The 13,856-nt window shown below is 38.0% G+C and overlaps 1 protein-coding gene across 1 annotated transcript in view; it reads left to right on the forward strand.

Moving 5' to 3' along the window:
* The window catches only part of ARMC3 (armadillo repeat containing 3), a 138,620-nt gene that overhangs the window by 106,584 nt on the left and 18,180 nt on the right, over window positions 1-13,856 (forward strand). Inside the window, exons 16-17 of the mRNA XM_064285195.1 lie at window positions 364-465; window positions 916-1,011. Of these exons, the coding sequence (XP_064141265.1) occupies window positions 364-465; window positions 916-1,011 (198 nt within the window). The remainder of the gene's footprint in view (window positions 1-363; window positions 466-915; window positions 1,012-13,856) is intronic.

Below are 13,856 nucleotides of genomic sequence, written 5' to 3' on the forward strand. Positions count from 1 at the left end.
CAAGTCTCCAGAACTGAATACTGTGGTATAACTATTGTCCAGCATTTTTGAAAAAAGAATAGTAGAGCTAAAAATGAAAGTTTCAACATTCTTCTTCAAAATGGCCATGTATATCTATATAATATCTACATATTAGTGATACATTTTATTAAAATGTTTCCTGTTCTAGCTCATGAAAAAGCTTTATAATACATCCATTTTATCTCATCTTGAGCTCTCTTTTATGCTTTTAAAATGATAATGTCACTGTTAAAATCAGCATCAATGTGATTTTCACAAAAAATCTGCCCACTTTGTGGGACACAAGCCAATATTGACAAATCATTTTAATTTGTACATAATTTCACATGTGTAAAATTTTAGTCCTCCACCTCTGTCTATGGAAGATAAATCATCAGACATTGGTTATGGACGAAGTATTTCTTCCTCATCTTCCTTAAGGAGAGCAAGTAAAGAAAAGACCAGGTAAGAAAATTATCATCTCTATTCTGGTAATTATCCCCTTAATTTGTTTGAATCTAAACAAATATAGATTTTGGCAACTTCATTTTTATTCTTATTATGGTAATATAATGACATCATTGCTTTTTATAATTTCTGAGGAGAAGGTCACTAGAAAAGGGCTGGGAAACCTGGTTTCACATTCTGTCTGCTATGGGCCTAGGGGGAGATTTTGAGCAGATGACTTAGTGCCTGTGGCAGTAGGCTTGGTTTTCTTATCCGTAAATAGGATAATGCCTGTTCTCCATGCCTCATAGTGGGGAAAGGAATTAAAGCTTATAAGGGAAGTAAAAAAAAGAAAAACCTTATTAACTATAAAATACCTTACAAATGTAATGTGTTGATATTTTCTGTATGATTGAAATTCGTTGTGGTTTTTTTCAAAATGACAAGAAAAAGTAGTTATCATTTTAGCGCTGGAGTTGGATCTCCCACAGAAGAGAAATCAGAACCCACTTCTGGACGAAACACTGTTCTTAGCAAAAGTGCTACAAAAGAAAAAGGATCAAGGTAGGGCATGTATATTGTGTTCTCCGAATTATAATCCCCACACATTTCAGTGACCCAGCAAGGTTGATGACAGGGAGGTGTGCCTTTTAAATAGGAGGATTTCTTATTAATATGTTGAACTAAGCAAGACTCATGAAATGCGATTTAAAAGAAATTTTATTTTTGTCTCTTGCTGTGTCTTTAAAATGTATCCAGAGGAAGTTTCTTTTCCTGCATCTGGACAAAACTCAGGTCACTCTGATCACACTATAAAGTCCTACAGTCACTTTGGTTAAAAAATGAGAACAGACATGTGCACACCCATGTTCATGGCGGCACTATTCACAGTAGCAAAAAGATGGAAGCAACTTATTTGCTTTATCAGGGGATAAATGGATGGGCAAAATGTGGTACATACATATGATGGAATGTTACTCAGCCATAAAGAAAAAGAGTTTCCAAAACATCTTGGAATGTGGATGAACCTGCAGGACATTATATTGAGTGAAATAAGTCAGTAACAAAAATATATACATATCGTACTTCTCGCATTTATGATATACAGAAAGTGAAGTTCATTAGTGGTTACCAGGGATGGAGGGGTTTACTCTCTAGACAGTAAGCACTTGTTATTTTCAGTGATAGGAAAGGTAACACCTAACGAGGGTAGAGTGTGCCCAGCTTGAGGAAGGCAAACAATGTCACTGAAAAGTACACAAGAGAAAATGACCTGTTGGTAATTGCTATGCCATACATAATTTTGAAACAAAAGCAAAAACAACCAAAAAATATATATGCAGGTATATATGTATGTATGTAGGCATATATGTGTATAAAACAAACAAAAAAACCCAAACTTCTGCCGTCGAGTGGATTCCGACTCATAGCAACCCTATAGGACAGAATAGAATTGCCCCATAGAGTTTCCAAGGAGTGCCTGGTCGATTTGAACTGCTGATCTCCAGGTTAGTAGCCGTAGCACTTAACCTCTACGCCACCAGGGTTTCCAATATGTGTATAGGTATGCGTATATGTGTGTTTATATAAAATTAAAAAAAAAATTTTAATGTATATGCATCTATGTGACTATATGTTCATATATATAATAAAGCACATAGGGGACACAGTTACAGATACTTCTTAGACATAACCAAACACCTCATAGGATTGAGTTTCTGGGTTTGAAGATTAGGACCATAGTCTCCTGGGACATTATGGTCATTTGGCATAATATAGTTCATAAAGTTATGTTCTACATTCTAGTTTGGTAAGTAGTGTCTAGGTCTTAAAAGCTTGTGAGTGACCATCTAAAATATAATTATTGGCCTCTACACACCTGGAGCAAACGAGAAAGAAGGAAACCAAAGACTGAAAGAAAAAGCTAGTATACAGGACAAATAGCCTGCAGGAACCATGGCCTCATCTACCCTGAGACCAGAAGAACTACATGGTGCCCAGCTACCACTGCCAACCATTCTAATCAGGGCCACAATAGATAGATCCTGATAGAATGGGAAAGAAACATAGAACAGAACCTCAAATTCCTAAAAAGAAAAAAACAAAAAAACAGACCTACTGGACTGGTTGAGACCAGAGGACTCCCCTAGACTACTGACCTGAGATACTCTCCAAACCTTGAACTGAGACTAACCCCTGAGATCACCTTGTAGCTAAATAACAAAGTGGCTCAAAAAATAATGACTTTCACCCGTAAGTACTGTGCTTCTTTAAAAAAATCACCTATATAAGACCAAATAACCAACAATTAAATTTAAATCAAAGATGAGGATGTAAGGGGGCAGGAAAACTAGACTAATGGAAATGGAACAACCAGAACGGAAATAATGAGATGTTCACGCATGGTGAAGAATGTAGCCAATGTCACTGAACAACTTGTATACAACAACTTGTTGAATGAGAACCTAACCTGCTGTGTAAACCTTCACGAAAAACACAATAAAATATTATTAAAGAAAAAAAAAAAAGAGAACAGACACAGCAGTCTCAAGTCAGTCATTTAAAAGTCCAACGCTATATACTAATCAATTTAAGGTTGAATTTCTCCCCTTCCTCAGCTGCCGCCTTTTGCAGGTGGTAAGGTGTACACCAGAGTTGTGCAGAGCGCCCTCTTCCCCTGCCTGGGCTTCCACCTCCCTCCCCATCTTGCTCACCAAAATCTCTGCCCCTTCAGGGTAGAAGCAACAAGCCAGAAGAGAGGAAAACAGGAGGAAAGTCTTAACTTGGTTGGACAATGTAGTTTTGTGCTTATTGGGCCTGGCATATTTTAAACATATATATTTTTTTTTCCATGTCTACCTAGTTTTTAAACATATTTTTTTCTCTTGTGAGCACTTTCATGGGTTCTTCCAAAAAGCCATTTTAGCCTCCTGCCACACTCCATGACCCTTTGATTATTGTGGACGTAAAGCCTTCAAGAGGCACTGTGGTGTCAGAGGCCATTTGGCACATACACCAAACATCTACTTTTTAAACGAAGACTGGGCCCTGAGGTCTCCTAAGGTGTAGGTGGTGGTTTGCTCCCCTCCTCAGGCCTCAGAGATGTTTGTTTTGTCTCTGACTTTATTGTTCTCTTGTCAGAGTCTCTGCTGCTCATTACTCTGATCACTGCTCCTACTCTGCTTTTCCTTCCCTTCCCTTTGCTTTTTCCCTCTCTGTGCTTCTCCCCCTACTGGACCGAGAGCTCCTGGAGGGCAAGAACATGCCCCCAGTGTTTAGCACAGTGCTTGGTTGTCATACGATTTAAAGTTTATTCAAGAGACTAGAATTTTGAACTTTTATAGGAAATGGTTGCTTATTTGTGACAACTATATCCTGTGAGGAAGTTAGTTACCTTCTTTTTGCCTCAGTTTCCTCATCAATAAAATGGAAATAAAAATAGTACCTCTTTCATAGTGTTGTTATGAAGATTAAATAAGGTAACACATCTAAACTGCATAGAGCAGTGTCTGGCACATGGCAAACACTCAACAAATGTTAGCTATCATTGTTATTGTTATTGTTGTAGTAAGCATAGTTGTAAGGAGCCAGAACACACTGTTGCATAAAGTAAAGCAACCCCCTAGAATCCACAGCAGGAAATGCAGCCAGCCCTCCAGGGAATAAAGCCAACTGTACGGTTTATCTCTCTCTTCCCCTCACTATCTCTCTCTCCCCATGGATAGTATCTTATTTATAAGTCACTTTGCTATTCTTCTTTGTTTTCTTTTAGTTATTGCCTTAACTGTAGCTTATATATGACTCTGGTTTTCTACAAGGCCACATGTGTCCCCAATTCCAAATAACTCTTCAGTCCCAAAACCCAACAACAATTAAGTACAATGTATGTGCCTCTTAGTGCATATTCACGAAAAAGACAATTTTATTTTCACAGGCCAGCGGAAAGACTGGGTGGTTTTGAGGCAGAATTCAATCCTTGGTCTACTCAGCTGTGGCCATGGGGAATATCAGCCTTCTACCACCTTGATAAGGGAAGGGTAGGCCACTTGACTGATGAGTGGCCACACGGACCTGTTCTATGTATTACCCATCCGTCAAAACACTCCTTTCCCTCCGGCCCTCACCAGACAATCAGCACACCAGATTTAATCTTTAGTTCTTCTGCTATTCTTGGCTCTTTTTTTATTATTTTATTTTCTCATAGGGCAGTCTGGTTCTTAATCCTAAATATATTGGGGGAAAGAAAGAGGGCGGTCCTTATGGATTAGAAGTTATTTTGTATACTTATGAATATCAAAAGGCTGACCTTCATATAGCCATGGTTTGTTTTATTGTGATATCTGGCATTAACATTTTCTTCAACATTTTGAAGCACTAACATCTCAGTCTCATTTGATCCGTGTCACCTTGTTCTGTAGATAAGTCCCTTCCATTTCGGCCTCTATTGCTGTCTCCTCTTTTTTTTTTTTCATCCTCTACAAATTCCGTAAGTACTAATATTCTCCAGCATTCGCTGTCCACTCCTTTTCTTACGCTCTATGTGTACTTTCAGCTACTACTCCAATTTATCCCCCAGTTTGACCTTCTATGTTGGACTTCAGACCTATATAGTCCAGCTGCCTATTGGATCTCTCTACCCTGATAAGCACGCCAGGCTCAATATGTTCCAAGCTGAACTCTATTCTTCCCAACTCCCAGCTTCCTCTTCTTCTGTTCCTATGCTGATTAATGTTCCCATACAATTACCCAAGCCTAGGAATCATCTTAGTCCCCCAGGTAATGCAAACAGTTAAGGCACTTGGATGTTAACCAAAAAGTTGAAGGTTCCAATCCACCCAGAGTCACCTTGGAAGAAAGGCCTGGCAATCTACTTCCAAAAGATCAGCCATTAAAAACCCTATGAAGTACAGTTCAACTCTGACACACATGGGGTCACCATGAGTCGGAGTCAATTCAACAGCAACTACACTGCTGTACTAGGAATCATCTTAAAGTTCTTTTTCTTCCTTATCCCCAGCACTGAATCAATCTCTTAGTCCTATCTGCTCTGTCTAAAGCATCCAGATGAAGTCCGGACTTCCACCAGGGCACACCCAGCCCTTTGTGCCGCCAGCCCTCCCTGCCACTTCAGCCTTCTCCCCTGCCACCAGAGCACATGCACATGTTAGACAACAGGTTATTCACGCTGCTCGCTGCCTAGACTAGCTGCGGTGGATTCCTACTCTTTCTTCATTCTATCTATACTTTGGTTTTTGTGAAGCCTTCCCTGACCACCTCAGCTTAAACATTCTCTATTTGTATCCACTTCTTTGTTAATTTGAAAACCCTGGTGGCGTAGTGGTTAAGAAATATGTCTGCTAACCAAAAGGCCAGCAGTTCGAATCCACCAGGTGCTCCTTGGAAACTCAATGGGGCAGTTCTACTCTGTCCTATAGGGTCGTTATGAGTCAGAGTCGACACAACGGCAATGGGTTTTCTTTGTTAATTTGATTCTATGTCTTGCGTATAATCTGCACTGATTGGTATTGATTTATTTGCCTTTCCTGTTAAGCAATGAGTTTTTTGAGATCTGGGACCGTACTTTTTCATATTTATTTTCATAGAATCTAGAATAGTATCAGGCACATCAGGTGCAGTAAAGAAATACTTTTTGATTAAGTCTTTGCAAATTAGATATTGAATTCTGACTAATGAAAGGAATAGATGTTTGGCTCCCTTACCAATATACACAGATATTGTCTTTTAGTCACATTTAAATAATATCTCATCTTCTTAAATTTATTCATTCATTCAACGAATATGTATTGAGCACCTACTGTATGCCAGGAATTGTTCCAGTATTGGAGATACAACAGTGAACAAAAACCTCTGCCCTCATGTAACTTACATTCTAGTGGCAAGACAGACGGTAAATGAAATAAACTGTGTACACACACACACTTACACATGTGCGTGCGTGCATACACACACACTATCTACCCTCTTAGACCAAGAACAAAGCCCATCTCCATTTCAAATGATATCCCTTTCCCACTCTCTAACCAGGACAATTAGAAAAGATTTCTTTTGACACAGATGTCATTGAGTTTATTACTCATCTGAAATTTATCGCATGCTGTGTGATGTGATTCTTTTTTTCATATACGAAAATCTTCCCACCTAAAGTGGAATTCTGAGTGGGCTGGGTTCATACCTTATATTTCTCTATATACCCCACCAGCCTTGCCCTATAATTAATATATTCAAATAGTTGATGGTATCAGAAGAGGACAAGTGATTAAGTTTTGAAAATGTTAATATACAATTTGGAGCCAGACAAATATCTCTATCTACCTACCAGCCACCTATTCCACCTATTCACCCACTGTCATGGATTGAACTATGCCCCTCAAAGAAAGTTTATCTCAATTTGGCTGGGCCATGACTCCAGGTATTGTGTGATTTTCCTATATGTTGTAAATTCTGCCTGTACGATGTTAATGAGGAAGGATGGGCAGCAGTTGTGTTTGTGAGGCAGGACTCAATCTACAAGATTGAACTGTGTCTTGAGGAAATCTCTTCAGGTATAAAAGATAGAAGCCAGCAGAGAGATAGGGGGACCTCATACCACCAAGAAAGCAGTGCCAGGAGCAGAGCACATCCTTTGGACCTGTGGTCCCTGCGTGGAGATGCTCCTAGTCCAGGGGAACATGGATGAGAAGGGTGACAGGGAAAGCCTTCCCCCGGAGCTGATACCCTGAATTTAGGCTTTTAGCCTACTTTACCGTGAGGAAATAAACTTCTCTTTGTTAAAGCCATCCGCTTGTGATATTTCTCTTATAGCAGCACTAGATGACTGAGACACCCACCTATGAACACAGAAAAATATCCTTAGAGTTTTGGATTTCTACCCTAAATCCTGTTTTCTGAGGTAGTTTTGTTGGAATGTCTCTGCAAGAAAGGTAAAAGCTCTGCTGTCTTGATGTTCTTTCTGAGGGTTAATTTTAAGGGAGTTAATTTTGTGATTTCCAAGTGTGTGTTTCCATATTCACTGGGAAATGAAATTCATTCAAGTATTGAAGTCCTTATTAATACAACTTGGCAGTCTTCATGGAAAGAAATCCAAATCCAATATGTTGTGGTAATAGCAGCAGGAAACTATAGCTCAGGAGTTCCAGTAAATTATCTCTTTTATCACTCAAAGTTGACCTTCCTGAAGTGCTTAGCCTGATTCACTAGCTATCATCTTCTACATGCCAAATGGTTCTTTCTTCTTACTTCAGGCAGCACACTCAGTGAACAACACTCTTGCGTCTGCATCTGTCTTATGGGTGGTGCAAGTAATCACAGGAGTCAAGCTCTCCAATCTTACAACGTTACCTTGTAATGTTAGAAAATGGATGAACCCTATATATGCTTCCTGCAGTTCTACTCGACCTTCCTAGTGTCAGTTCCTAATTTACTAAAATCTTACTATGTATATGATGATGTTCAATTTATTTATTTTACAGAAAAGGAAAGGGGTGAAAATGATATATCTAGGTAATATCACTTTTTGAGTAGAGATTTTGCCATAATACCATGTGGCTGGTGCATTTAATGATATGTGATTAGACTCACTCCTTTACCTTGCTGCAATAAATGTAATATATAATTAGAATATATATAACTTTTGGCATTTATGATTAGTAGAGTTTTGTGCAATTCTCAAGTAGTAATTGACAAAATTATTTTTTCTGTTTCTATCCCAAAGAAATTTTTAAGAAATTCACGTGAACTTTAGTTGATCCCCCTTTCCTACCCTACGCTTCAAGCAATACTTAAAGAATTCCCACCCCTAATTTACTGCTAATGGAGGAGAATGATCAATACTTCGGAATACATAACTTAGAAGACTCACCTGTCTGGCCTAGCCTAGCCCCATTATCTGGCTTTCATGACCCTGTGACAAATTTGTTGTTTTAAGTTCTCGGGTTCTGATGAGGCAGCAAAATAAAAGCTGCTGCCTAATCCTAATATTGTTACACCTTATTATAATAAAAAAAAGGTGTATAAGAAAATCTTGCCTTAAAAAAGTAGGCACTCCAAATTGCCAAAACAATCTTGAAAAAGAAGAACAAAGTAGGAGGGAGGACTCATACTTCCCAATTTTAAAACTTATTACAAAACTACAGAAATCAAAACAATGTGGTATAGTATAAGGACAGAAATATAGCCCAATAGGATGGAGAGTCCAGAAATAAACTCATATACATCTACGGCCTATTGATTTTCAACAAGGGTGCCAAGGCCATTCAATGAGAAATGAATAGTCTCTCCAATAAGTGGTACTTGGACAACTGAATCTCCACATGCAGAAGAATAAAGTTGGACCCAAACCTCACACCATATATGAAAATTAACTGAAAATGGATCAATGGTTTAAATTTAAAACCTAAAGCCATAAAACTCTTAGAAAAGAACATAGGAATATATATAGCTTCAGAACCTTGTATTTGACAATGAATTCTTAGATATGACACCAAAAGCATGAACAACAAAATAAAAAAATAGATACATTGGAGTTCAATAAAATAAAAAAAAAAAACATTGTGCATCAAAGGGCATTATCAAGAAAGTGAAAACACAATTTACAGAATGGGAGAAAATATTTGGAAATCATAAATCTGATTAGAGTTTAATATCCAGAAAGTATAAAGAACTCTTTCAATGCAACAAAAAGACAACCCCCCCAAAATACGAGCAAAGAACTTAAATAGACATTTCACCAAAGAAGTTATAACAGTGGCCAATAAGCACATGATAAGATGCTGAAACATCGTTAGTCATTAGGGAAATGCAAATGAAAACCACAATGAAATACTACTTCACCCCCATTAGGATGGCTGAAAAAAAAAAAGGAACGGAAAATAGCAAATGTTGGCTAAAATGTGGGGAAATTGGAGCCCTTATCCATTGCTGGTGGGAATGCAAAATGGTATAGCCACTGTGGAAATAGTTTGGCAGTTCCTCAAAAAGTTAAACATAGTACTATCATATGACCTAGTAATTGTACTGCTAGATATATGCCCAAGGGACTTCAAAGCAAACAGATACATGTACACCAATGCTCTTTGCAGCACTATTCACACTAGCCAAAAGGTGGAAACAACCTAAATGCCCACCAGTGGATGAATGGATAAACAAAATGTGGTACAAACATACAATGGAATATTACTCGGTCATAAAGAGAAATGAAATCCTGATACATGCTACGACATGGATGAAACTTGAAAACATTATGTTGAGTGAAATAAGTCAATTGTAAAAGGACAAATATTGTATTATCTCACTGATATGAAATAACAAGGATAGGCAAACTTATAAGAGACCAAAATTTACTAGTAGTGACCAGGGGTGCGAGGAACAGTGAAAGGGGGTGTCGTTATTCAGGAAGCATTAAGTTTCTGTTCATGGCGATGAGAAATTTAATGGCAATGATTATGGGTGATGGTTGGTCAATATGATTAATGTAATTTAAATAATGTTTTATTGTGTTTTTGGAGAATGTTTACACAGCAAATTAGGTTTCTATTTGACAATTTCTACACAAATTGATCAGCGACATTAGTTATATTTTTCACAACGTGTCAAAATTTTTTTTTTTTGCATTAAAAAAATCTTTATCGTGCTTTAAGTGAAAGTTTACAATGTGTTAACATTTTAATGGCATTCTGGTTGTTCCATTTCTAGTACAGGCAGTTGATGGATTAGGAACCCGTTCTATTCTTAAGCCTGTCTTTAAGTCAAATTTGTTTGTAAGTCAGAACAATTAGGTAGGGTTCATAACCTCAGTTAGTCAAATGTTTGTCTTAGTATACAGTATATGGTATACAGTGTACCTTCCTATGAATAAAAAACATTAAAGAAACACTTCCAGGTACATTAAAACATCTTAAACATGATACAGTAATAATAATAATAATGTTTTGATGTGCTCTCAAAGCAGCACCCGTTTGTTATTACAAACCATTGTAAGTACCTCGAATTTTTAATATAACAGGTTTTACAGGGGTTGGTTCGTAATTCCTGGTTGTTGCAAGTCGAATATTTGCAACCCAGAAACTGCCTCTACTGTAGTTCCTCTGCCCCCTTAACTTCTCGTCTTTGCTTTAGGGTAATTGTTGATATATATATATATTTACAACAATAAAAAAGAGAAAAAGAAACTGAAAAGGCAGCCTATAGAATGGGAGAAAATATTTGGAAATATATATCTGATAAGGGTTTAATATCTAGGATACATAAAGAACTCAGCAACAAAAGACAAACCCAATAAACGAATTAGCAAAGAACTTGAAAAGACAGTTTTATCAAAGAAGATATCCAAATGGCCAATAAGCACAGTTTGACAATTCCTCAGTTAGTTAAACATGTAATTACTGTGTTGTTGTTATTTACTATCAAATGGATTCTGACTTATGGCAACCTCATATATGCAGAGGAGATCTACTCCGTAGAGTTTCCAAAGCTGTGACCTTTGGGAAGCAGATCGCCAGCCCTGTCTTCCAAGGCACCACTGCATAGGTCTGAGCCACCGGCCTTTCGATTAGCAGAGCGCTTAAACATTTGCACCACCCAGCAATTCCACTTCTAGGTATTTGCTCAAGGGACTTGTAAGCAGGAACTCAAACAGATACTTATGTACCAATGTTCATTGCAGCATTGTTCACAATAACAAAAAGGTGGAAACAACCTAAATATCCATCAACATATGAACGGATAGATGTGGTATATACATACAATGGGAAATTATTCAGCCATAAAGAAAAATGAAGTTCTGATAAATGCAATGACATGGATGGATCTTGTTAACATTATGCTGACTGAAATAAGCCAGACACGAAGGGACAAATATTGTATGATCCCATGTACATGAATATCTAGACTAGGCAAATTCATAGAGACCAAAGTAGATTAGAGGTTACCAGTGGCTGAGCAGAGTGAGAAGATGGGGAGTTATTGTTTAACCGGCGCTGAGTTTCTGCTTGGGGCAATGAAAAAGTTTTGGAAGCACATAGTGGTGATGGTTGTACAACATTATGAACGGTTAAAATGACAACTGTTATGTTATTTATTTTAGCATAATAAAAAAAGTAGGCAAATGTCACAGGGAGTAATATATTTAAAGAAAGAAATGTGGTAGATATTTAGGTAAAGTGACAGCTTTTGTAAATCTCAAGATAAGGTGTTTATTTACATTAATTAAGTGACAAAGTTTTGCCAGAAAAATTGAAATGCAAAACTAAGTTCAATTATAATGTGCTGGTTGAACTAGATGTTGATCTGCCTCTGTGGGCAAGCCAGGTATCTGTCTGCTTCAAAAAGAGAAGTGTGTCTTTATTTTGTGTCTATTAGTTACTTAAAATCTGTAACTGGGATTACTATTTATTATACTTGCACTGTGATAATTATTAAGAAAAAAAAAACTAAATCTAAAAAGATTTATAATGAACAGGCTGAGCTCCTGGCCCAGCTGTGAAGTGAAAAAACTATGACCTCATGACCCTTGACTCTTCCTTTTTAAATGTTTCATCTCTTGTAAAGCTGCTCTTGCCTAGGGCTTTTGAGATCCTCCCCACTTCCTCCTAGAGCGTGCTCTGTCTTTCCTGTCTTTTCTCTCAAGGTCTGCTCTCAGCTAGTGGTGATCACTTCAAAAAAGTATAAAAAGTAAGTCTTACTGAGGTACAAATGGCAGACAAGACATTATATATTAACCTCAAAGTCTTGTAACAAAATAATAGTTGCATCCTTTCATCTTAAAAGTGTTCGTGTTTGTGACAAGCTGTTTGAGGTAGAGTGCGGGAGCAGGAAGTGGAAACTTTAGCTCATCAGATCATACCAGCAATGCGGCTAGGGTTAGCCAAAGGAAGTGAATAAAGAGCAAAGCTTTCTCATCTACAATGCTTATAGTGTGGAACAGGGAAGTCATAACTCTTGTGCAAATATAAAATGAATACGTGATAATTTATTTTTTAATTAGCGTTACAAAATTGACTTTTGTGTTCAGTTTTATGAGTGTTAATGGGAGAATAGATTTATGTAACCGTCATCACAATCAGCATACAAAATATTTCCATCACCCCAGACATTCTAACCCTTTGTATCCACTAATCCATTCTCTGTTACTGTAGTTAGTCTTTTCAAGAATGCCATCTAAGTGGAATCATTCCGTACGTAACCTTCAAAGACTGGATTTTTTCCACTCCGTGTAATGCATGTGATATTCATCCAAGTTGTTGTGTGTATCAGTAGTTAATTCCTTTCCATTCTCGGGTAGTAATTCATTGTATGGATGTACAATAGTATATCTGTCCACCTGCTAAAGAACATTTGGGTTTCTAGTTTTTCGGTAGTTATGAATACAGCTGTTATAAATGTTCATGTACGAGTTTCTGTGTGAGACTAAATTTTAATTTCTCTAGGATAGATAACTAGGAGTGGGATTTCTGGGTTGTATAGTAACTGTGTGTTTGACTTTATAACACGCTGCCAGACTTTTCCAGAGTGGTTGGTTGTACCATTGTGCATTCTCACCAGCAATGGATGAGAATTCTAAGTGCTCCATATTCTTGCCAGCACTTGGTATTGTCAGTATTTTTTTTTTTTAATTTTAACAATTTGAGTATATGATTAGTGCTATCTTAGCATGGTTCTAATTTACATTTCCTTAATGGCTAATTGGTGCAACTGCCAGCCTATAAACTGCACTATAAAAGAGGCAAGGTAGGAGAACCTTTATCGCTAGCTGCATAGCAAGGATCAGCATGAATCCCATTCCCAGCTGGAAGTGGATCCAGGCCTCACCTTCCCACATTTCCATTCCTCATTGCCAGCCACTTCCATGGCAATTTCTCTCCCTGACCCTAGCCACCAGATATAGATCAGACCTCACTCCAGGCTATGCTGAGCCAGGTCAAGACACCCCTGGCTACCTAAGGCTAGGTCATCAAGGAGTAGCCATAGGCTCAGGAGTCAGCACAACTCTGTGCACTTCAGACAAGCTGGTCTCTCTCTCTCTAGCCAGCTGGTCTCTTTCTCTCTCTTTCTTTCATTCTCTCCCTCTCTCTAGCCCCCTTGGATTTAGGATTAGGTAACAAGCTAGAAGGACCCTATCTTTCTTCATTGACTGCCTGTGTAGCCTTTCCCTAATACTCAGCAACTCAGCAACCCAGGGCTCGGTCTATACAAATTGTACTGTCAGCCCTTGTGGATTTGTTAATTCTCTATAACAGCTCACAACATTCATGAAGACTGTTATCTACACTTATACTCACCCACTTATCATAACTGTAAAGGATACCAGTGAAGAAATGGATCAGGCAAGGTCTGAGAGAAGTCCTGGCACAAGGCTTCCATTGTACTCAGGGAAGCGCTGCACCTTTTCCCCT

Source organism: Loxodonta africana, chromosome 4 (assembly GCF_030014295.1).
Source record: "Loxodonta africana isolate mLoxAfr1 chromosome 4, mLoxAfr1.hap2, whole genome shotgun sequence".
In the NCBI taxonomy this organism is placed as follows: Eukaryota; Metazoa; Chordata; class Mammalia; order Proboscidea; family Elephantidae; genus Loxodonta; species Loxodonta africana.